The 26,687-nt window shown below is 39.9% G+C and overlaps 1 protein-coding gene across 1 annotated transcript in view; it reads right to left on the bottom strand.

Moving 5' to 3' along the window:
• Window positions 1–804: 804 nt before the first annotated feature.
• The window catches only part of SLC9B1 (solute carrier family 9 member B1), a gene marked incomplete at both ends in the record, with an annotated part of 42,526 nt that continues 16,643 nt past the window's right edge, over window positions 805–26,687 (bottom strand). The window contains 9 exons of the mRNA XM_080916040.1: window positions 805–1,017; window positions 2,623–2,759; window positions 3,663–3,771; window positions 5,957–6,106; window positions 7,218–7,324; window positions 14,503–14,678; window positions 21,076–21,203; window positions 22,184–22,326; window positions 23,396–23,566. Coding sequence (XP_080772166.1) covers window positions 805–1,017; window positions 2,623–2,759; window positions 3,663–3,771; window positions 5,957–6,106; window positions 7,218–7,324; window positions 14,503–14,678; window positions 21,076–21,203; window positions 22,184–22,326; window positions 23,396–23,566 — 1,334 coding nt within the window. The remainder of the gene's footprint in view (window positions 1,018–2,622; window positions 2,760–3,662; window positions 3,772–5,956; window positions 6,107–7,217; window positions 7,325–14,502; window positions 14,679–21,075; window positions 21,204–22,183; window positions 22,327–23,395; window positions 23,567–26,687) is intronic.

Raw genomic sequence — 26,687 nt, 5'->3', positions numbered from 1 at the left:
GACTTGATTTCCAATACAGAAAAGACTGCTGCTAATGAGCAGTACTAACTGCCCTTCACTTCTGCAGACTGCTTTTAATACCTACATTTACACATAAAGTTGAGAATATTGTTCATTTCCATTTGTGATTTCATTTTATTCTGCAAGTAAAGACTACAGTGTTTTATTTAAAACTGAAACTTAAATATATTCAGCCAACTCATATGAAGTACAATGTTATGTTCCTGGCAAGTTTTCTTTTTTTTCCCTAATCTGTTTATCTTTCTATGCAGCCCTGACTGGCCTATGGAGACCAAGTTGGTCTTGAACTCACAAATATCACGGGCCTCTGTCTCCATAGTGATGGGAATAAAGGCATGAGCCACCATGCCCAGCCTCTGACTCATTTTTTTAACTGAAGTGACAGAGTTCTGCTCCTATTTGAAATTCAGCCTCTCATCTTGTGAAGCTTAGAATTCAAGGATTCTTTTTCTTCTTTCTCTTTAGGTTCATTTAGTTTTATTGTGCTTACTTTGTATTACAACGTAGAATTCAACCTTAAGGATCACCTTGCATTTTCCTAGGGTATTTGCTGACTAACTTTCTTCTTGGACTCTGCAGATACTAAACTGAAGAAGCCCTGCAGTTGACTCTTTTTATTACATTTACTTTGAACCAAAAACCAGAGGAAAGCCCTGTAGAGAAATTGTGTTTAGTGAATCCTAGGTTTGATGAACAGTCTTTAAACTTCTGTACTGTAATGGTTTTTTTCCCCTGTCACATGAGATAATTCATTAGACAAAGCAGGTGGTGATGGCAAACTTTTTAATGATGAAAGCTTGAAAGCTCCAATTTTAAAGGGAATGTCACCTCACTCTGCTCGAGTACTTTGGGTCCCAGTATGCCAATGATGAGGGCTCCATTTGGAGCTGTGATCAGGATGGCTAGAAAGGCTACTGTCATCACATTCTTCGAATACCCTTCCAAGTGCGGTGCCATGACCCTCGCTGTTTCTAGAGCCAGAGGGCCTAAGACAGCCTGCAGTTAGGGAGGACACAGGAGGAAACGTTACTCAGAGTTAACATTTAATAAAAGTAAATGGCTGTTCAAAACACACACAATGAAACCGAGTGATAAAGTACTGGAAAGAAAAAAAAAAAAAAAAACAAGAGTAATGTGTATCATTTAATCATTAATTGTATATTCTTCCTAGCAAATATATCTGGAAGAAAGCAACCTGGACAAATCAGAATAGGGACAAATAGGAGAGAAGAGGGGAGAGATGTTAAATTTAAAACATTTTTCTCACTCATATGTGGGATACATGCCTCTACTTCTGTAAAAATGTTGGCTCCTGGTATAATTTAGTGGCAGAGCACTTGCCTACCATGTGCAAGAGCTTGAGTTTTAAAAAAAAAAAGATATATTAGTTTTTCCAGTTCTTAACATTTGCACAGAATACAACTCAGCCTGGAGAAGGGGACAAGGAGAGGCAAAGTGAACAAGCTGAGGGGTTCCTCTGCACAACTGCTGCACCCCTGCCTCGGGAATGGTGACTAACACACGAGACTCGGGGCAGCACTGGGAGGAGGTGCAACTGACACACACACGTTCTTTTTATAGATATGTTGCTTTCCTAGAATAAAAACAGGTTATTACTGTTTATATCACTTGAAGGTAAGATAAAATAACTATAATTAATTACCACAACCTTCTTTCTATCAGGTATGATAGCGAGCAGTATGGAAATGAAAAGGAAGGATGCTCTGTCCCTTCTGTACAACTCTGTGTGTGCTTGTGTGGGAGGGAGTGTTGGTGAGGGAAGACACACACACAAACGAGTGTGTCTCCAAAGTCACAGCACTTACCTCTGGAGCAGTCAGACAAAAAAAATCACATATTAAGATATATACTTATTTTGTTTGTTCTGAGATAGGGTCTGTATATAACCCTGTCAGTCCTAGAACTCGCTACATAGACCAGGCTGTCCTGGAGCGTACAGTGGACTTCCTGCCTCTGCCTCCCAGGGGCTGGAATAAAAATATATGCCAACACACCTTCATTTACTTTACACTTTAATGAAGTACAAAAAGAAAACATTTCATAAAATTTAGAGGTTATTTGGCATTTTATTCTAAATTTTTGATTGCTTTAAAAATAAACCCTTTTAACTATTTCATTAAGTGTGTGTGTACACATGTGTGTGAGCATGTGTGTGTGTGTGTGTGTACATGTGTATGTATGCTTGTACACTTGGGGAGGCCAGATGATGTCAACCGTTCGTTCCCTGTCACTCTCTGCCTGATTCCTGGGAAACATGGATGTGCTAGAAGCTGGCAAGCCACAGTAACTGTCCTGTCACCTCTGTCCCTGCCCTTCCTTCTCCACCCAGTGTTGGGAAGACGGCTCTGAAGCCACTCCCCTTTTTGTGTAGGTGCTAAGGACCCAAACTCAGGTTCTGTACTTGCAGTCACACCCTTTCCCTTGGGCATTCTCCCAGCTCTGGGTTTTAAATGTAATGAATCAAACATGACAAAGTTTAGGTAATTAGATGATAATGTGTGACTCCAGAAATATTTTTCATTTAGAACTTTTAAAAGTTGTCAAAGCTAAAATTATTCTAATGACTTAGTATGTTCCTACCTGGACTGTAGCTTTAGGGATCCATGATAAAGCAATAAATACTTTCTCCTTAAAACTAAAGTTAGCAAAAGACATCAGTGTGAAAGTGGCTAAAATTCGAACAGCTAGTGCCAAACCCAGGGTAGCAATGCACATGCCTGTAACACATAAAAACAAATGTAAACAACAATGCACATGCCTGTAACACACATAAACAAAAAACTATGCACATGCCTATAACACACATAAACAAAAAACTATGCACATGCCTGTAACACACATAAACAAAAAAACTATGCACATGCCTATTACACACATAAACAAATGTAAAAACAATGCACATACCTATAACACATAGAAACAAATGTAAAAAACAAAGCTACTTTTACCAGAGAGATGAATCCTAAAATTTCTGAAAATATTTTGAGGCTGCTGCTTCATTATATCTATTTTTAATTAAAATGGTAATTATAAAAAGTCTAAAGTAAAAACGGGGTGGTTGTTGTGTATGTGTGTAGGGCGTGTCAGGGTGTGCATGTGCACTTACTCAGTCTGAGATTTGTGTTGGTATCTTCCTCTATTGGCTTCGCTGTGAGACTTACTACTTGACTAAACTGGCAAGCCTCAGGGACCCTGTCTCTCCTCCCAGTGTGGCTGAGATTGCTTTTGACATGGTGCTAGGGATGGATGGAGCATAGTCCCAAGGATTGCATGGCTAGCAATTTACTGGCCAAGCCATTTCCGCAGTCTCTGCAGAGGCTTCTATCTAACGTACTAGATGAGGTCATGGTGGGGAACATGGTAAGAAGGTTTGAGACAAGGGGACATGTTTAAAGGAATGCAATCAGAAGCATCTAACAGTGTCTAGTGTTTCCTGTCATCTATCTTGGGATCACTTGGGAAATAGATGGGGTTGCCTTTGACTGAAAACAAAGAAATGTACAAGCTGTAAGAAAAGAGAGTAGATATGATCAAGGGTCATCCTTGAAGGTCTTTAAAACAAAGTATCCATCATTTTAAAGTCTAGTATTTTAAACCTTTTGTGCTTTATGCAGTCTTACCAATAGTTTTCGATTCAAGAGATTCAACAGATACTTCTGTTCCAACTAAGCCAAAAAGAAGTGGCTGAAAAACATTCCATGTGTTTGCAACAATTTTTTGGATTCCAACCTATGGGAAGGAGTTTTAGTTATTAGAGCATGTAAAGATAACTGTACTTCAGATTTTTACATTTTTGATTATTGTGCACATAAATTTAGCTGCATTTCAGAAACTTAAAGCCATTTTTTAAACTTAATAAACTGGGTCTGGTGAGATGGCTCAGTGGTTAAAGGAAGATTGCTCCTCCAGAGATCCTGAGTTCAATTCCCAGCAACCATCTGTAATGGGATCAGTTGCCTTCTTCTGGTGTGTCTGAAGATAGTGACAGTGCAGTCACATATATTAAATAAACAAATCTTTTAAAAAAATAATAAACTGATGCTACTTCATTTTTTAGGAAAAGGTTAAACTTGGCTTCTGAACAGAGTGCTGTCTTTTATTTGGTTAGGGATGCACCCACAGCTACGCAGCGTGCAGCGTCCTCTCATCGCTGTGCTGCAGTGATAGAGCAAGTCCTGCGGGCAGAGACGCTCATGCAACCACCTGGGCTTCCAAGAGCACGAACCCGTCTAATAACGTCTGGAGCCCAGCCCATGACATCGGATTTGCACAGGTCATGAGTAGGCTGGAGAAAACACTCGGGCTCTTTCGTAGGCCTGCTTCCTAAGACTCCTATTGAATTTTTGTTGTTTATAGTAACTCCTATTCTGTTGACTGGGGTATACTGTCATATACCTATAATCTTACCAAATGATAAGTTAGCAGTATCTGTCAAAATAAAGACTATGTTTAACCCAGACATTCCATTTTTAGGAGTCCATTCCTACAGAATACTTGTATATATTAAAAGACTACATAAAGAAATCTGTTCATGGCAGTAATACTTTTTATTTTTTAAATATAATATATATACACATATATATACACATACATATCTACAAATATAATATTGGTTAAAATGATTAATTTACAGGAATAAGCTGAATATTTAGGGGAGAGGGACTTTTGCATTCATTCTGCATTTGACCTTAATGAACATGTTTCTCTCTCATACCATTTTTTTTTTATGCCATCAGTTTAAAAATAAGTATAAGTTAGGTGGATAAACTGTTTCAGTGGGTAAAGCTGCCTGCCACAAATCTTGGCACCTGAATTTGAGTCCCAAGACCCACCCACTGGAAACAAACAAGTTACTTCTGTAAGTTGTTCTATGACTTCTATGCCCCTTTCCATAACTAAGTGTGATGATGGTGGTGGTGGTGGTGATGGTGGTGGTAATGATGGTGGTGATGATGGTGGTGGTGGTGATGATGGTGGTGGTGGTGATGGTGGTGATGGTGATGGTGGTGGTGGTGGTGGTGGTGATGGTGATGGTGGTGGTGGTGGTGGTGGTGGTGATGGAGATGGTGATGGTGGTGGTGATGGTGGTGGTGGTGGTGATGATGGTGGTGGTGGTGATGGTGGTGGTAATGATGGTGGTGGTGATGGTGGTGGTGGTGGTGGTGGTGATGGTGGTGGTGGTGGTGGTGGTGATGGTGATGATGGTGGTGGTGGTGATGGTGGTGGTAATGATGGTGGTGGTGATGGTGGTGATGGTGGTGGTGGTGATGGTGATGATGGTGGTGGTGGTGATGGTGGTGGTGGTGGTGGTGGTGGGGATGATGATGGTGGTGGTGGTGGTGGTGGTGGTGATGGTGGTGGTGGTGGAGATGGTGATGGTGGTGATGATGGTGGTGATGGTGGTGGTGATGGTGGTGGTGGTGATGGTGATAATGGTGGTGGTGGTGGTGATAATAATGATGAAGCAAACAAGTTTATTCAGTGAAAGGAAAGCCAAACATAAACAGTGAGCAGAGTAAAGATCTCCTTTTAGCTGACTGAACTCAAATGCTAACTGATGTAATAGAATAAACAAAACAAAACAAATCAAAACACTGTAGTTTGGGGCACAGACATGCTAAAGTTTAGGAACATGTTTTCATGGATGAATTGTAGAACTAAAAATTCAAAGACTAAGATACTTCATAAGAGCCACATAATTAAATCACACAAAGGGGAAAACCCTGGTATGAGAACACAGCTTCCAAACTGTATTTAATGTCACTCATAGTGGCTTTCTGTGATCCTAACTCCTCCACCATGTACTTTACTTCCTGGAGGACATGGGACATCTTCCAACTAGATAGAGCCAATTTCCCAGATGTCCATTATATATTTCAAAATTCAGCTATTTTATTTTAAAAAAACAACTCACCTTCTCCTCAGCCCATCTTTTTGCCGCCATGAACGACAACACCAGTGTGACCAGTCCCCCAGATCCATGTAAGCCCATGTGCTGACCGCCTAAGACAGCAGAGATACACAGACTCAGAACCAGGAAGGCTCGCCTCTGTGTGAGTCTCTCCTAGAAATACACATTTAGAAGTTGTTTTACGTCAAACATACAAATGTGGCATTATCTATCTTTTTTACCCTTTGCTACAACATTTGTAAAAGTTTTACCAAGTAGTCTCCAAAATGTTGGTAAGATTTTGCATCAAAACTTTTGTCAAATGCAGAACCAAGTAATAATTTATCAAGTATGAGACTTTCCCCTTTACACGGTTCTGACTCCAACAGAAAAATGCTTACCAGATTCTACCTGAGAAGTGAGGAAAACAGTTCCTCCAACAATGACTTGTTAAAAATAAGTATTACAAGATTTCTTTATTTAAAAGATTTGGTAGCTTTGATGCAAATTACCAATTTACAAGCTGAGGCAGGAGAATGTAAACTGTTGAGTTCAAAATCAACGTCAGCTATACAGTAAGACTTTGTCTCAAAACTGCCACCAATGCCACCCACAACCTGGTCTAAAACCTCTGCCAATGGGAATGGAGGCAAATTTAAATCACAAAGTATGAAAGGAGGAATGGGAACTTAGCTCTGTTTCAAAGATGTTCCAGAGAAAATTGGGGAAAAGACTCAGAAAACTGCCTTAGTAGAAATTCAGGTGGGCAGAAGGAAAATGGCAACCACAGTCACTGTTTTCAGTATTTTAATTTGCCATATCAGGACACAATGACATTAACGGAGAATGCTTGGAATCAACAACTATTAGGCTCCGTTTTAGACAGTAGGCACCAGGGCAACTTTAGAGGAGTCTTAAGTACAGAATTTAACGTTTCACAGTCCTTTCTAAAGTCATCTCAGGAAATTCTATACTACACCCATGCTGTAGCTTGGATGTGCTCTGTCCCCTCAAAAGCCCTAGTGTTACAGGTTGATTGGGGTGGTGGTAAGGGGCATGATGGGACCTCTGGAAGCTAGGGAAGCATACTCCTAAGCAAGTTGTTAGGTTCCAGTCCCTCCCTTCTTTGTTGTGCTCCAGGGCTGCTGTAAAAGGAGTTGCCAGGGCGATGAGCAGGCCCATAGCAGACAGCACCTTCCCAAATCTGTGTTCATTATACTAACGGGAGGCCGATCAACAACTCACAGTCTATAAACCATATGAATCTATATTTATTACTATTTACCTGATCTCCACTTGGAAAATACTGAACAAAAACTCCCATAACAATTCCTACCAGCACACCAATAAGAACATCCCGCAAGGATGAGAGGATATTGCTAATTACACTACCTGTAAAGGCACAAAATAAGAGAAACTTTTTACTGAGAAGTATTTTCATGCACACTGTAGAGAATAAGACCTATGTGGTTCATGGGGAAGAATGACATTTCATAGCACAAAGTACAAAACTGGACCTTTATAGTGGCATGTGTAAAATGTCTTCAGATCTGAAATATGCACTCTTAATAATTTAATATAAACACAAACTAAAAATGTCCATTGTACAAATGGGTCAGAAAACAAAGAAATCATGTGCTCTTCTTACACGTGACCTATCAGAGCATGCAAAGGAGACAAGCGTGGAACAGTGACAGCGATTCTGGCCTGCAAAATAACAAACCACGTACCTTACCAGCACAAACACATAGAACATTGTATCCCACGGTTAATCCTAGACATAGACAAGTCAATTAGGTTTTCAGTGTTTTAATGTGAATAAATAATGTATACCAGAATTACTGTGAATAAAAAGTAAACAACCAACCAACAAAACAAACCTTGATCCTCAATTTAAAAGAATGGCTTGGCTTTACTCTGAGCACCGAACTAGCTAAGCATATGTACGTGTTAGTAATCCTTCCCACTCAAGAGGGACAGACTGATGCTGGTGAGAGGCCGCCACGGGAATACTGAGCCTCGACCTCCACAGACAATAGAGAGCAGCCTAAACGCCTGCACGGGACTCCAGGAGCCAACTAAGAAGGCGAGGCAGCCCACGGGCGGAAAGTCAAGGGCAGCGGAAACAAGCGGGAACAGCTGCTGTGATGTGCCGGGCAGCCCACCCCCTCTACGGTAGGTATCCCGCCGGCCACTTCTCCACCGAGGGGAAAAGAAAGGGACGGTTTTGGAGATTGCTGGAAGCACTGGCCTTTGTCTCCCCATTGCTGCTGACTCTGGGTAATCACGTGCTGCCAAGAACAAAGGAGAGGCGGAAGGTAAGCTCCCGAACTGGAACTTTTTTTTTTTTTTTTTTTGGAAATTGTGCCAAGCATGCAAAGAAAAAGCTTCTGAAGTTTGCAAATTCTTAGAAAAAGGAGCAAGAGCCTCAAACCCAAATGGCTTATAAGGCCAGCACTATTTTGATGCCAAAGTCAAACCTAACTGTAAGAAAAGTACAAGCAAATGCTCCTAATATGCAGGACTCTCCAGTACAGTGATTCACTGGTTCAACGGCACATTGACTGGATTATACAACATGGTCAAGTTGAATTTAATCTTGGAATGCAAAAGGGATGCATATGGATTTTTAAGAGACTTCATTTATTTTATTTGCACCTCATCTGCATTTAAGTATATGCACCACGTGCTTGTAGACATATTGGCTGGACTGGAAGGAGAGATGGCTTTAAACCACCATGGAGATGCTGGGAACCACACCAGGTACTCTGGGAGGCATCGAGTGCTCTTTAGCCTCTCAAAATGTTTCTCATCTGGATTCAAGATCCAAAAAACTCTTTCCTGTGATACAGTACATTAAAAGAAGGGACAGAAATCACAAGACCACCGTGTTTGATGCAGCATCCAACAATCTTTTTTGATGACGTAACTCAATTCAGAATGGAAGCAATTTATCTCCTGATAAAGTCCTAGAAGAACAGCCCACAGCTAACTTCATATAGACTGGCGAAATGAAATGTTTTCTTTTAAGGATCAGAAATAGGGTGATGATGCCATTTCCCCCAATTCTGTTCTCAAGGTACTGGGAGTTCTAGCCAGAGAAAATAGACAAGAGAGAAATAAAAGACATCCAAATTGGAAAGGGGAAAAATATCTCTTAAGTGGATTGACCTTATATACAGACAGCCTGGGAATCTGGGACTGAAGTGATGGCTCCGTGGGTCCCCAGAGTCCACATCAGAAGGCCAGATGCAGCATTAACACCAGCACTGTAGCCCAGTGACCAACAGAGGGAGACAGAGGGTACAAAGGGCAGTCTCAAAAGCTCCAGGCCCACAGCTTGGTGCACAGAAGGGAACCAGGAGACTCCATCTCAGAACAAGGTCGAAGGCCAGGGCTGACACCTGAAGTAGTTCTCTGATTCCACACGCACAACTTGGTGTGCCTTTCACCCACACCTCTGCACACACATGCACAAAGAGACACAGAGAGCCCTAACATTCATCCTTCAAACACACACCTGCCAGAACTAAGAAGCGAAACCTGCAAAGTCGTACGCTCCCAAGTCAACGGTGACATGTCAGTTTTTTCATACACCAACAGTGAAAAGAAACGGAAGGAACTTGGAATAATATAAAAAAGAATAAAGAATAAATATAACTAAGGTGGTGAAAGGCTTGTGCTGATAATTACAAACATGGCTCAGAGAAGATAAGGATACACATAAGTAGGAAATACATCTGTGCATAATTAGAAGATTCAATATAGTCATGATGTCCATGCTAGCTGAAGAAACCTCTTGGGACTATGTCATTCCTATAAAAATCATGGACGCTTTATTAGAGATGGAAAAGAAAACCCTAAAATTTACACTGAATGTTGAAGAATGGCGAAGAGCAACGTCTCAGTGCTCTCGTGCACGTGCACGTGACAGCTGGAGTTTCAGAAAGGTATTCCAACACAAACTTAAGAGAAAGAGGGGTAAGCGACCCATGAACTTGGGGGTGGTCTTCTTAAAGACTTGCAGAAGGTAAAACTCAAGTGCAGATGTGTGCAGGCTGCTCAAAGGGGAGCGGCCCACACGCTGCTCCTGATTTGTACTTTCCTCACTATTACATCCGTGGAACACTTTTCAGATGCCTGTTACTGATTTGTGTATCTTCTTTCACATCCAATTCCTAGTCTTTGGGCATCAGGCATCTGTAAACAATCTAGATTTACTCTCTCAGTTCTGGAGAGCAAGAAGGCAAATATCAATGGCTTGGTATCAGGTAAGTGTCCCCCACGGGCATCTTCTCTGAGGTCTCCTGGAGGAAAGCTCCGGCCATACCTTTCCTGAGAACCATAGCAACATACATAAGAACTGCCCCATCCTCACTGCCCCTACAGGCCAGAGCTCAGACGCACGTGGTGTGTTAGGCTCCTGAATGTGAATTCTGGAGACGTGAACTTTCACACTACAGCAAGGGCTTCCTCTTTCATTTTACTCTGAGACATTTTCTTGTTCTTGAGTTACAGTTCTCCATGTAATCTTCACATTATCAAGCCCTCATGTGATGCCATTCTTCAAGCGCCCTATTTCCACTCTGGTTGTGTGGTATGTACGTTTTTAACTTTGATGTTCATATTATACCAATATTTGCTTTTGTAGCCAGTGATTGTTCCTGTTACATCCAAGAAGTAATTGCGGAGTTCAATGTCAAAAAACTTCTCTTGATCTTACTCTTTTGTGGAAGGGCATGATGTTCCCCCATCACAATTTGTAGAAGATACTTTCCTTTCTCCATTAACAAGCCAGGAGTGGTTGCTCACACCTTTAACCTCGTGCTGAGGAGCCTGAGACAAGAGAAATGCAGCAAGTGGAAAGCTAGCTTGGGCTACACAGTGGGTTAGGGAGTAAGTCTCAAAACAAAACAAAGAGGAAACACTTAGCCCAAGTACAGATGTTCCTACATAAGATCTTCAACCAAGAATTATTTTAATAGTAAATATTAAATTTTGTACAACTACAATTTTGTACAGGTTAGTAATTCTGAAGCAGCCCACCAATACTATACAATCATCCAAAATGAAAAAAAAAAATATTCCCTGGATTGTTATGTGTAACTAGCCCTGGTTTTTGGAAGACTTGACAAGACAATGAATTCCATGTTAGCCACTGTAATAAGTTATCCTGTCTCAAGACATTATTTTTTATATGAAAAGTATGTTTGTGATAATAAAGTTAACAGCAAAATAATTTAGATTATGTGTAGCAATTAAAGACAAAACTGGAGCTGTTAACAGGGCTGGAAAGATGGCTCAGCAGTTAAGAGCATTGGCCTCTTCTGCAGAGGATCTGGGTTCAGTGCAAGGCCCCCCACGGTGGTTAATAACCATCTGTAATTCCAGTTCAAATGATTCAACACCCTCTTCTGGCTTCTGTGGGCACTAAACATCAGGTGCACAAACACACATTTAGGCAAAACACACATAACCAAAAAAAAAAAAAAAAAAGTAAAATCAGTAAAAATAAACTTGAAACAATCAGGACTATTGGGCTGGCTCAGCGGGGATAAAAGCACCTGCCACACGTGCTGACATCGACCCAGTCCCCATGACTCGGGGTTGAAAGGAGAGGACTGGGGCTGGAGACACGGCTCCACAGCTAGGACGGACTGGACTGCTCATTCGGAGGCCCCAGTTGTTCTCAGCATTCACAGTGGGCAGTGCGTGGCTGCCTGTGACTCCAGGTCCACATCTAATGCTATGTCTCGGTCTCTCAGGAGACCCACATTCATGTACCATACATACACATAAATAAAAGTTGATATAAAGAAGGAGAGAACCAAGTCCTAAAAGTTGTCCTCTGACCTCTACACTTGGTCTGTGTATGCATCCCATATCCCCTACCACTACCACATCTGAAACAGTAACAATAAATGAAATAGTAAAGTCACAAATAAAGGGGCCAAAAATAAAAAGCAAAACTCTCCACTCCCTAATGGTGGGACTCTAATTGCTGAGATACTGGCTCAGTGGATTGTAATACCGTAAACAATTAGAGCCTGTTACCGCCCCTCATTCCTAATGGCCAGTTTTAAAGACAAGAAGTGGCCTTTTTCAATTTAAGACTTTAAGATAGTGAGTTGCCCTCCTAAAATCTATTAAAATGCAATTGCGCACATGTGGTCCAGGAGGCAAGGCCAAATAACTTCTCTTAACTGCTACATAAAAGGACACACTCCCCCTCATGAGCACAATACTTTGTCTTGAAAATTATCTTGCTAGGTTTCTCACTGGTAAATACTTTTATCTATATGCCTCAAGGTTTTCCTGCCAACAGTATGGTCAATGTTCAATTTTTTCTTTTTTTTAAAGAACAATGGGAGAGATGGGAGAGGGCTAGGGGGATGGCCTTATTAGTAAAGTACTAACTGGCAGGCCTGAGAAACTGATGTGGCTCTTCTGCATGTAAACACCCGACATCTCTAGTCCCAGGACTGAGAAGGTGAACACAAAGGGTCTCTGGAACTCACTGACCAGTTAGCCTAGGCAAACTGCTGAGTTGCAGGCACAGGGAAAGATCCCGTCTCAGCAAATGGAGAATGGTTGAAAAAAACATCTAATGCCAACCTCTGGCCTCCACACACACATGTGTGCACACACCCATACCACCATACATGCACACATGTACACACTGAGACAGAACCACACAGAGCAGTGGGAGACAGAAATAGAAGAGAGGTGATAGTGAGAAGTTTATAAAGTAGAGCGAAGGTTTATAAAATAAGGAGAAATATATTCTTACCTTATGGGGATGACAATTATAGATTTGATTCTTATTTTAATTTTCCGATTTAAAGAAAAGAGAGAGTCTAGCTGGCCTTGAACTCTTGAGTCACATGATCCCCTCCCAGTCTCCAAAATGCTGAGGATGTAGGCACGCCACCACATCCAGTTCTTTGCACTTTCCAAATTGAAACTATCTTAATGCTTCCATAATAAAGACAACTGAATTTTAAATACCTGTAGATAATCCAAGCATTAATGCCTGGGGAAACACTTTTGAAAATATTTTTAAAGCTAAGAATACTTTTGAGACCTGATTTTCTTGCTGTGTGTTTTCCATCTAATTCTGTGGTTGTCATCTGCATCAACAAATTCTCAGCAACTCCATAAATATGTCTTCAGGGGGGCAGCCTCTGGGCTCACCAGTCTTCCCAGGGTCCATGTCCTGTGTTAGACCAGTACCTCTGGGATTCTCACTTAGGCCTCTAGGGACTTTGTCAGCTTCTCACTGCAGGTCTCCTCACTCACAGCACAGCAGATATTTGACTGGAGAGCCCAGTGCTTTCTGCACCTGACCCACCAGTTCCTCAAGTTCCAGGAGGGCTGAGGGCCACTGCTCCTCCAGGTCTTGTCTAGAATTGTGTGATGTTCCAAGACCATGACTGCCAGGGCCACCATGGCCACAGATATTGCTATGACCTTTCGCGTCTTACAGTTTCAGCTGGGAACATCAGGAAGGAGCTTCTCATTTTCCAAAATGAGCAGCAGGTAGTGACCTCATGCAATGGTACACTGTTGGGAGTAGAAACTGGGGTTGAGGGACTTCTGGATGTGACACACTGGTTTCATGGTATCCATCAACTGCATGTGGAGGCAACCATCATGAGATAAACTTCTTTCCAAAAAAGAATATTGTGTCTGCCAATCCAACTCTGGAAAACAGAGCATTCAGTTCATATGGAAAGTCTTCTGCTGTTTCAGCCATCCAGACTCAGTGGAGAAGATACAACTACCTCTGCGAATCCCTTCAGCTCCCTGTACTGGACAAAGTTGAATTCTAGATGCCAGTTGGCTTCCCATCTGTTTCCCTCAGGAATGCTCTGAGCATACTGTCTCTCCAGAGCGTCTGATCGACTGTGAGTTCCAGTGCATTCTCCTTGGCTGTGTGAATCTAACAGTTTGTGTCTGGGTCTCAGCCTGGCCTCTAGAGACACTGTGGTGGCTCTTCCCACTTTACTGCGGTCTGGGCTCTCTGTGAGCTCAGTTCCTACTTTCACAGTATCTGCCAAGGGGTCAAGATCAAATACCAGCCTGTGAATCTGAACTGGCGCCATTTCTGTCTTAACACTACCAAAGGGTGCACTGTTGCCCCAGCTTCGTGTGTTTGAATTGTCTTAATACCAAGCAGCATGTCATTAGGATGATAAACAACATACATCTGAAAAACACTTAGTCAATGTATTGGTGATACTATTATAGTACTGCTTATAATTTACTTAGTGAAAACTGACGAGATTCCAAAGCACCAAAACCTGATCAATGTCAAGGATGAAGATAAACTAATTAGAAAAGTTCAGCACAAAAATGAGGTCATTTTGTTACATAATCTTTGGGGGCTTTTGGAGAATTCATAGTATTTTTTAACTTTAAAAAGATGCACCATTGAAGCATCTTACCCAGTCAAGATGAGTTTTCTATGAAGAATCAAGAGATATTAAAGTCTTGGTTAATGAACATAAGGGAAGGTCATAAACCCCGCTTAAAGAACTACAGAAACAGGTTGTGATTTTCTTATTTACCCGAGGAGAAGACTATGCTCAGGAATGTGTTGAATCCGGTGATGGCCACGATATCATCCATACTGCTGGCTGCCACTAGCAAGGTTGGAATGCCTTTCTCCACACCGTACCCATCCTCCTGCAGCAGCAGCATGTTGGGAACAACAACAGCAGGAGAGACAGCACCTAGGACGAAACTGAAAGGCACACTTTGAGAACCATCTGTCCTTCTAGGCAACAGGTGTTTGTTTTTGTTGTTGTTTGTTTGTTTTTTGTTTTTGTCAATTTCACATGATATCATTATGCTTTTGAGTGAAAGCCACTTCATGGTGACAGGGCACTGTGCATGTTATTTAGTGCTGGGTAAAACTTCAGAGTGATGTCTTGAGAAATTGAACTGGGCACACATTCTAGCCTTCCTCTATCCCTACATCATTTAAAGTGAAGATATCAGCACAATGAGAAAATTCACAACGAAACTAGCAGACAACAGGAGACTCCTCAAGGGACAAGAAACCAGGTGTATTCCAAGTGTAAGAGGCAGAGGAGGATTTCAGAAGGAAAACACAAGTCCAACATGTCTACTGTTACTGCAAAAGATATGTAACACATTAAAGGCACCGTAACCGCACACAGTGGATACTCTAAAGCACTTACTTATGCAGTGGTTCTACCATTTCACAATCCCACCAGCAGGACACAACAGATCCAGTTTCTCTATGTCCTTGCCAATATTATACATCTCTATGTCAGTCTAATGTGTGCACAGAGATACTTATAGATGACATGAATTTTAGATGTTTGTTGGCCATTTGTATAATTTTCTTCAGAGAAATGTCTTTGGCACACACACATACACACACACACACACACACATGCTTCTTGTGATTAAGTGTCTTACTCTGTATCCCAAGCTGGCCTTGAACTCAAAACAATCTTTCTGATCCAGCTTTCTAAGTACTGGAATTATAGGCACAAGGCCCCATGCAGCTAGATAACTTTGAAACAGTTGAGTTATAGAAATTCTTTATATATTAAGTTCCTAGCAGGCATATCCTTCTCACATATGTACAACTCATTCTGGATACAGTTAGATTATCTGAGCAAAAGCTTTAAAGTTTGACATAGCCACCCTGGTCTAGATTTGCTTTTGTTGCAGTTTCATACTCAAGAAATCATTACCAAATTCTCACCTAGGAAGTGAGAACTTCCTTCCATACTCAGAGACATGTGAGAGGCAAATGGAGCATGGTTATTAAATGCATTAGATTTTACTAATCTAATTCATAATTTCTGAGCTTGTGACATCTACAATTCTCACAAAGGTAGTCTGCTCTATATTATGTTGGAAGGGCCATGCCTCTTTCAGTGAAGGGGAATTTGAAGCTGTCTATGTTTTGTTTGCTTTGAGACAGTGTCTCTTTCTATAGCCCTGGCTGTCCTGGAACTTCCTATGTAGACCTTGCTGGCTCTGAACTCACAGAGATCCCCTTTGTTTCTACCTCCAGAGAGCTGAAATTAAACGCATACACCACTACACCTGGCTGTGGCTTTCTATTCTACTAGACAATTTGAAGGCTCATTGAGCAATTAACTTTAAAAAAAATGTTTGGGATTTCCCCCAAATCTTATATAGCTTCCTTTACATAACCTTTTGTACTGAGGGATTTCTTAACACCCACATCTAAGACTTTGCTTCTAGAAAACTTTGGGTATCTGGTTCAGTAATAAAAGTGTCCTTTTTTCTTAAACACATAAGTATCCCAGACAGCCATCTCCAGTTATTGGAAAGTTAAATAAGCAACTATTAAATAATACAAAAATTTGGAAAGTGACCTAGTTTGGATTTTATTCTATGATCTACCATGATCAAACTTGAAGAAAGAGTTTATTCCTTTTTATAGTAGATTGCAAAGAATCCATTCAGGAACTGAAGTAGAGGCTATAGAAGAATGCTGCTTACTGGCTTGCTTTCCATGGCCTCCTCAGACTACTTCCATATATAAGTTAGAACCATCTACCTAGAAATGGCACTGCCACCTGTAACCTAGGCCCTCTTATATTCATCATCAATCAATAAAATGTCCCACATATTTGCCTACAGACAATTTGAAGGAGGCATTTTTTTTCAGTTGAAGATGCCTCCTTCCTAGATGACCTCTGCTTATGTCAGGCTGACAAAAACAATCTTCCAGGAAAAGTGACCCCTTGTCAACTTGACACACAAATATATTACTATTAAACCATAACTTTTCCTTTTTTGTTTGTCCTCAAAGTTTCATATTAATATTAACATGAATATTAATATAAATTATATTCCAACTTTTTTGTTATGAACAATAATTTTTAATATGACACAAGAATCATAAACAATTGGAGTAAAGGTAGACAAGGTACATTAAACTGAAAAGTCTCTGCACCATAAAAAAATAATCTATTAAAACACAATATATGGAATGGAAGAATTTGTAATATAATATGATAAGGGGTTAATCTTGTATATAACACACATTCATGTATACGTCTATAATTAATATTCCAATTTTTAGAGTCCTGCTGTCTTTAAAACTTCTCCAACACTTTAGAGGCAGATGAAACTGAGTTCAAGGACTACTTGGTCTGCACAGTAAATTCTAGACCAGCCATGACTACACAGTAACATCTTGTCTTAAAAAGAAAAGTTCAAACACTTTAAATACAATTTTTATGCTGGCCCTGGTGGTGAACACCTTTAATCCCAGCACTCAGGAGGTAGTGGTAGGCAGATCTGAGTTCAAGGCAAGTCTGCTCTATAAAATGAGTTTCAGGACAGGTCTACACAAAGAAACCCTATCTTAAGAAAACTAAAAAAAGAAAATAACAGTTTTATTTTTCAAAAATATGCAAAATTTCTCTAAAATCCCAAAGTCTCTGTGATCACCTATAAAAAACAAACAAACACACACACACACACACACACACACACACACACACACACACACACACACACAAAACCCCACCAAGTAAATAATTCTTACTCTAGAAGAGAAGAACTAGGGTACAGTCACACTCAAACCAAAGCAAAACTAATGTCCAACAGTGTAAAAAGTCCAGCGCTTGGCATCTGGAATCCACTCACGATCCTCTAGACTCCCAAAAGGCTTAGCAGCCCCTTGTCTCTTGCTCTGCCATCTACAGCACACACAGCTTGTCTCATAGGCTCATGCTGGCTTCGTGCCACATCTGCTCCTGTTCTTGGCAGCCATCCTACAGTTCTGGCTTTTCCAATATGCGGTTATCTCACAGGCTGCACCTTTGCCAGTGGCTTCTTTCAGACCATGTTCCCAAGCTTCAGTCTCTCCCAATAAGCCCTCCAATTCTGGTGTTTCCACTGCATGTTAGACCTTCACCAATGGCTTCTCTTGGCCTTTCACAGTTCCGAGCATCTCTGCTCTCCATACTTCCTTCATGCAACACCACTATTGCCCGGGAAACTCTTACATATTACCAAGTTAAGCTGTGCATGAGATGCAGTCTTGGTCCTCTCAGGACCACAGCTTCTGTGTGCTGACCCTTAGGAAATATGCTCAGATTTCACTCCAATGAAGCAGATCTCTTCTGTATCCACTGATTTCCACCCAATATCCTAGTAAAAGGTGTAAAGCAAAGGTTTCACTTGGGCAGCTCTGGTCTCTTGTTAACTGGGTTAATTCTTCAGCTCTAGCTGATCAGAAACCACAGCGTCTCAACAGAACGGATGACATGAATGGGCTTCCCTCTGAAATCCCACAAGCCAGGTCTCCTTCATTTGTACCCCTTTCAGCATCCCCATCTTCCAAGATCCTTCAACAGTTCATCAAGCTCTTAGCACTCAACAGCGTTTCTAGCCCAATGTTCTAAGCCCCATCCACAATCTTCCCCAAACAATATGGTCCGGTTTGTCAAAGTAATACTCCATGATACTGGTACACATTTCTGTCCTAATTTGGTTTATACTGTTGTGGTAAAGACCATGATCAAAAGCAAGTGGTAGGAGAGGGTTTTTTTATTTAATCTTTTGGTTTATAATCCATCAGGGCACGAACTCAAGACTGGAACCTAGAGGCAGGAGCTAATGCGAAGATAATGGCGGTAATAACACTACAATTACATCTAACCATTTTATGACACATGTCTACCTCTAGGCATCACGGTCTATACCACCACTGTTCATTTCACCTGCCTATTTAAAACTAACAAATGCTTTGTTTTGTGAACCTTAAAAAAAGAAATCTGAGCCAGGTGGTGGCGATGTACACCTTTAATCCCAGCACTGGGGAGACAGGCTGGCGGATCTCTGAGTTCAAGGCTGGTCTGGTCTATGTTCCAGGATGGCCATGCTACACGGAGAAACACTGTCTCAAAACAGACAAAAAAAAAATCGGAACGATTTCTACTTTCAACATTTTAAGTCTTTACTTTATTTGACATGTACTGGAAGAAAAATATTATCAAAATGTAGTTTCTCCTCAAATAATATTCTAATTACCTTAATATACCTTTTGACTAAAACGTCCTTATCCTGACTTGAAATGTCATCTTAGCAGTGTTATACACACATGCACAGGCTGAGTGTGTAAGCCCTGTGTTCACACTACAGTTGTACTCACTGCAGGCTGTGTAACCTGAAGTGATTTATCTGACTGTCCCGTGTTTTTCCATTTGTAAAATTGAGACAATGTAAGGATGAGATCATCAGACAAACATAAAGAGAAGCTAACATGGAAGAAGCTCATAGAAGAATCAGCAAATTCTTCAAAGATGTCCATTCACTGCTGCAGGAAGTACAAGAAATAAAACAACAACAAAAAATAAAATTTCCCATGAGCATTTCCGGTGTCTGAAATGGGCATGACCTCTGACTGGAGAGACAGAATCCTCTCTGATGTCTGATGTGACACCGTCACTTAGAGAAGCTGCCAGATGCTTCCAGTGTTCAAGGCAATGAGACCTGAATGATGTCTCTGAAAGTTAATAGCTTAGAGACAGAACTTGAAATCATAGAAGTTACAGAAGAATGAGGATGACCTCATACTGGTCCTACCTTATTCCTGTACTTAAAGGTATGAAGAGGGAAAAAGGTAACTGTTATCTCTAAACAGGAAGAAAGGTTTACCAAGGTAGAGACTCTTATTGACTGAACTGTGTCCCTGTCCTCACAAATTTACATGAGCAGCAATGAGGCTGGATTCAGAGAGAGAGCCTTTGAGGAACCAGAGATGGTTAAAGGTAGTCGTAAGGGCGGACCTGGGTCAAAGAGGCCACACAGATGCCTACAATGAGAGGACAGGCTTTGAAAAGACACAGGAAGAAGGGTGGCAATCTGAAAGCCAGGTAGAGAGGCCACAAGAGAAATCAAACTTGCCAACATCTTCATCTTGACCTTCCAATCTTCAGAACTTTGAAGAATAAATTTCTGTTCTTTTAGTCACTATTTAGCTAGTTAAGAAAATAATTAAAAGGCAAGTCACGTGTTAGAAGGGAAAATTCAGATTGTATATCCTAGATGAAAGACTTTGGTTTAGAACATAAACAAAGCTGGAGAGATGCTCAGTGGTTAACAGCACTGGCTGCTCTTCCCAAGGGCCTAGGTTGATATTCCTGAACATATATGTATTAGGGTATTTCACAATAAAAGTGTGAAATTCACTATATTTAGCAATGAGTATGCAATAGGTGATTGTTTTATAAATGTTACTGAAATGTATAAGTGGACGTGAGAGTTAATGAACTGAAAATGAAAATAAGTTACGAGCTATGGTAGCTGGAGAGATGGTTCAGTGGTTAGAGCACTGACTGCTCTTCCAGAGGTCCTGAGTTCAATTCCCAGCAACCACATGTAATGTCACAACCATCCGTAATGGAATCCGACACCCTCTTCTGTGTGTCTGAAGACAGCTATAGTGAACTCATATATATATAATAAATAAAATCTTTTTAAAAAGTTGCGAGCTATGGACAGTGCTTCTAACTTGAGGAATTTTAACACGAGGGACCAAAGAGAAGATTGATGGGGCATTGCACTGACAGAAAAGGTTGTTTTGCATTTTTAATGCTCTGAAAATAGAAGCATTTTTATTTAAATGCCCATTAATAAAATCTCCCATGTATATAACATACATGTATATGTGTATACACACATATATATACACACACAATACAATAGTGTATGAAAAAGAGATCATTTGACATACTAAAATACAGACATATGACAGGAGCAGGGATAAGATGAGGGACTATACATTGTACTGTGCTCTTTGACACTATACACTGAAGAACTAACAATGTTTTTTTCAGAGACAGGACCTTGCTAAGTCTGAGCAGCCCTGAACTAAATAGGCTGCACGTCAGCTCCCTAGTGTGGGACTGCGGGAGACTGAGTCATGCCCAGCAGTGGTTGGTACATGTGGAACATGACTCTGTCTTTCCTCAGTTGAGTTTTGAGGATTCTTGCTCACCCCTAATAAAATGATTTTAATGAAGAACTTGGCAATACAATATTCAAAGTATCTATAGTTTTAACTAAATACATTAAATTGTGTAATTCCATATTATGAGGGAAGGAAAAAATATTACCCTAATAGGAACCCCCATTGCCAAGGAAAGTTCATAATGAAGTGGGAGAAAAGAGCAGCTGAACACGCCTCTAGGAGACATGGGCCAAATGACAATCTCAAGCAAACTCCCTTCAGATGCTTCAAAGCCTGAAATAGAAAAGGTTGCATTTAGATCAACTCCAAAGGCCAACAAGACAATTATTTAGGCAAATATCATAACACAGCATTTCTTGAGAGATAGCAATTCACTCTTGATAAAGTGCATTTATAGCCACTTGCAAAGATTTACTTCTCAGTGACTGTTTCTACCTTCTTTAACTTCCCCATTGCACATTTCAGTGACAATATCCCATTGGATTTCCCCACCAGTTAATTAGTGGTGAACTATTTAATAGTAATAATAAAAAAGATTACCATGTCAAAGTTTTTTTTAAAAATCAATATATTTAAAAAGGAAAACCCTTTTATTTTCTTAATGGCTCAATTATCACCAGTGATAATTATTTACCCTTTTGGCATCATTTCACTAAATTATCTATATCTATCTATCTATCTATCTATATACACTTCTCACATTTATTTCTGTAGCTATTATGTTCATGACAAGTCACTTTTCAATAAATCAAACAGATTTCTGATCTCCAGAAATATTTTAACTAAGAAATATTTTAAGTGAGCTTTTAAAATAATATAGTTAATTATTAACATATTTATACACAGTTATAAAACAAATTATTAAAATGTTTCTCTCTCTTTGAGAACAGAGAGAAAGGAAAGCTCTGATAGGACTACCCTATCCTTTGTTAAGTGGATGTAAACAGTGCCTATGGGAAAGCCTCTTGGTCAATTTCCAGTGGTCCTGCCTAAGGTACATCTATTTCTATGCAAATTACTAAAGATGATCACTAATAGAGATCTTATTTCACAGTGATTTATCTTCATATAAATACTGATGGCTAGAAATAAAAATTATGAAAACAACATTTTGGTCAAGTCTTTGATCTTTATCTTAGTTTTACATGTAGACTCTACTTAGAACAGCTATAACAAAAATCTTTCTTCTTTTTATTTTTGCTATTTTCTAATATGTAAAAGAATTTTTACTCAAAATTGAATAGAAAACTTACCTGTGGGTCCAGTCCAAGCCCAGCTCGTATTAGGATAATAGTAAGGGCAGTGTTTCTTAAAGCTGAAGACCATGTGGTAGGAATATGGACAAATTCATAAATAATTGGAACATTCCTGATGGTGAAACCAGCCAGTAACATCCCTAAGGCAGGAGGGAAAAAAGGGCAAAGAAAGTAGAAAACAGAGTATATCTGATTAAGCTTATTTTTCCAAGAGAGAATTGTGAGGATAGATTCATGGGTAAAAGGATTTGGAGCACAGACACATGCAGGTGTGGTGCAGGTGTGGTGCAGGTGTGGTACAGGTGTGGTGCAGGTGTGGTGCAGGTGTGATATAGTTAACAAGGCAATAATTCCAGGACACAGACAGCAAGGATGAGAGTGAAGACAATGAGAGGCAGAGGCCAGCTGGCAGAAGGCTCCTCCTCTTTGGCAGAGTCAGGGGCTATGGGAAGAGTTTATAAAGGAATTGATATGAGTCTTGTATTCTTTATGTGTTGGTCTTGGTGAATTAGATGGTGATAAAACAGGCCACAGTGACAGTAAGAAGGCTATGTCTCGTTCATGGAAAAGTTGGAGATAGAAGTTGTGGAGACGAGATAAAGAGTCAGTAAATATTTAGAGATTTAGATGTGAGGGTATTGTGAACATGGTAAGAGGTACTGAGACAATCTCTACACACCGTGCTTTGCCTCTTTAGACATATTGGTTACATAAAAGATATGAGACTTCAGAATAATTCTACCACTAACTTTCCTGTCCACCTGCAGATCATAGAACCACAATGAAGCGATACTTAATACAGGAGTGGCAGACTGGCACACACAACACAGATTCTCATGTAGCTTACACACTACTCACCAGGAATTGCTACCCACTCATCATGTGTGCAATAGTTAAATTCCATGACATGTACAAAACTTCAGCCTTTTCTAAATTTTCTCTCTTCTAGAATGTATTTTAAACTAAGCTTACAACACATTAAATAATAAAGTAACATCAATAATATATTTGGTATTTTCAAATTACTTTTTAAAATAGATTGTAAAAATCTGTGTAGAGCATAAATAGATATGAAAAACTATATAATACACAGTAAATGAATATAATTAGAAGTTAGATACACCTTATTAAATAAAATATCTAGTCCAAATAGAAACGGTTTGAGATTTACAAACTGTCAGCAAAGAATACAGATGACTGTACACTTACCGAGAAGAGGTGGGAGGGGAGGCACTACAGGTATTCTAATGACTTCTAAAACTTTCCCCCCAAGAAAAGCACTGTAAAAAATAACTATAAGTCCAAACAAATTTCCACCAGGGAGAACTTCTTGACCTATAAGGGCCCAGAGTAGAGTCCATAATACAATGAGTGTAACTCCTGAAATATAAAAAAATAACATCTATGTAGATACAAGTACATGTAACAAAAATGAATTATATCAACTCTATGATATGCAAACGTATATAGCTACAATGTTGACTAATCTCATACTGGTATAGTTGAAGGACAGTTGTTAAGATACATTTCAGAGACCCTATCAGTTTAGAGGACAAGTCTTAAACAATTTTATGAAAGCATTTTAAGGAGCCAGGTAAAAGTGCTTGGCATAAAGCCTGATGGTTTATGCTAATCTCTGAAACGCATGTAAATATGGAAGGAGAAAACCGAAACCCTCCACAAGACTGTTCATTCGCTGAACTCAGCACATGTTCCATGGCACATGTGTCCTCTCATTACACATGTACACACATACATGAATGCACACGCATGCACATGCACAAAGAGAGACATGAAAATAAAACATTTTAAATTCTATGTGAATGTTTTTTTCATAGTGCTGGAAATTCAACCTATGGCCTCATACATGGTGGGTAAGAGCTCTACACTCAATGGTATCCTCGAACACTGTAAGGCACCAAAGGTTTCTTGTAATAGCTTAGAATTTTCTGTCCCTTTCTTGTCTGACTTCTCTCAAATTGTCCCCTCACCTGAACAGAATGTTCCTCCAGGTGTCAATCAACTGAGTTATGTAAAAGGCACACAGGAAACCCACAAGCAAATAGACCGAACAGTGGCAGCACACACAAGTAAAGAGGTTAGATGCCGGAAGCCGAGGGACAGAAGGATCTCACAGTTCAGTAAGAGGCAGCCTGACAGAGAGGTCTCAGGAATCCCCGGCTCGGGCTGGAGAGAAGGCTCGGTGGCTAAGAGCACCAACTGTTCTTCCAGAGGTCCTGAGTTCAAATCTTACCAACCACATGGTGGCTCACAACCGTCTGTAATGAGATCTGATGACTTCTTCTGGTATGTGTGAAGACAGCTATACAGTGTACTCACTCATATATATAATAAATAAATGAATCTTAAAAAAAAAAGAATCTGCGGCTCTTGCCATATATAATTCTTCTAGCTCCCAATATATTCCTTCTAGCAAGACTACAAAATGTATTTCACAAAATTGTATTACTTTCATATTTACTGAGCAAAAAACCCCACTTTTTAAAAATTAAACTATTTTTGCTCAACCTCATCTGTAGAATATTCAAAATAAATGAGCAAGGTCTGATTAAGGTCCTTGAAGGTGAAGGAGAGGAGGAGAAAAATATGAAGAAAATTAAGCAAGCCAGGGCCTCATGGCAGGAGGGACACACACAACTTAACTAAAACAACGTTAAATAGCACGGATGAGCACACAAAAACCAGTAGCCTTCCTATATGACAATAGAAAACATGCTGAAACCAAATCGTGAAAAATAGTTCTATTCACAACTGCTGCAAAACAAAACAACAAAAACAACAACAACAAAAAACCCACTAACATATCTAACTCAAGAAGACATCAAACAACTCAATAAAAAAATTAGTTACCGAAATGAGTTAAAAGTTCTCAAAAGCTCCCTAAAGATCAGAGACAGGAATGAAGACTACATTGAAATTCTGTCTTACCCTAGTCAGAATGATGCTCACTAAGGAAACAACAAATGCTAGTGTGGACGCAGACTGAAGGCAACGCCTACTCTTTTGGCAGGAAAGTAATGTGTCCAGCCACTGTGGAAATCAGCATGGGGCATCCTTAAACTAAAACCCAGCTATACCACTTGGGTAGTTACCCAAAGGACCACAGGCCGACATATCACCGAGACCTGCATATTCACATTTACCGCTGCACTGTTCACAGCTGAGTTAAGGAACCAACCTCGGGGTCCAACAGCAGAGGAACGGGTAACAAAATGGAGTATGTGAAGGACAAAGTTGCCGTTTGCAGAAAGATGGATGTAACTCAAGACAACCAACTGAATCTCACAAAAACAAATGCCACTTTTCTCTCACTTGTGGATTATGAATTTTACACAGACAAACACAATCATGTATGTGCATATGACATGAAAGTAGAAACTGCACGGCACCACAGGCCAGGGCTGGCTCTAAAGTTTCTTATTTTTCTTCTGCTTTCTTTACATGCCATTTGCTGCCTTTTTCTGCTCACTTAGATGGTAGTTTTTTTAATTAATTTTACATATTTTAATGTTTCATGAAGGCTCATACTTTATGCACTACTTTATCACATTCCATAAATTTTGATAAGCTGCATTTTCATTTTTATTTAGTCCAGAGTATTTTTAATTTTTTTGAGAGTTCCTCTCTCATACAGTGTTATTCTGATTTGTGTTGCTTCATTATTAGTTATTTTATGAATTTCCAGCTGCTTTTATTATGATTTCAACTTCATTGTTATATAAGAATATATCATTTTATTCTTTCAATATGGTTTCATATTTTCTAGATAGTTAAAATATTGAATATTTTTCATCTATTTATTGGCTATTTATAGTTCTTTTTTGAGATCTATGTGTTCAACTCATCTGTTCATTTGTTGACTAGATTATTTGATTTGCCATTTAATTTTTAAACTTTATGTATTTTGGATATAATCCCTTCAACTGTGTAGCTGGCAGATGTCTTCTCATCCTGCAAGTCTCTTCGCTCCATCCACTGTCTGCTTTCCCCTACTGTAGACAGCTTTAGACTTCACGCAGTTCTACTGCTTAATTCTGGCTGTATCTCTGGAAGTGTTGGTACCCTTTTCACAGAGTTCTTGCACATGACTATATCTTAAAATGTTCCTTTTACCATGTTTAGCACTTTCAAAGTTTCCATCTCTTAGATACAATTTCAAATTATTTTTTACACAGAGTGAGAGATACAAACCTAGTTCCATTCTTCTATGTGTAGGTATATAGTTTTCTTAGCACCATCGTGAGAAAGCTCTTTTCTCTGTATTCATGGGACTCTGTAGAACACTGAATGGTCACAGCTATGTGTGTTTATTTCTGGCTGCCATGCTTCCCTGTGGTGGTGGACTCTTACCCCAGGACATCGCACCGACCCTTCTGCACTGACTTATGTAACACATATCTATAATGACGGGCAGCGGAGTATCTCTACACACACTGCATCACCACAAAGGAGCTGCAATGCTGCAGTGGCTCCAGTGTCA

This window comes from Micromys minutus (genome assembly GCF_963924665.1).
Source record: "Micromys minutus genome assembly, chromosome: 4".
Lineage (NCBI taxonomy): Eukaryota > Metazoa > Chordata > Mammalia > Rodentia > Muridae > Micromys > Micromys minutus.
Note: the sequence above shows the minus strand (reverse complement) of the source record. Positions and strands in the feature narration are given on the sequence as shown.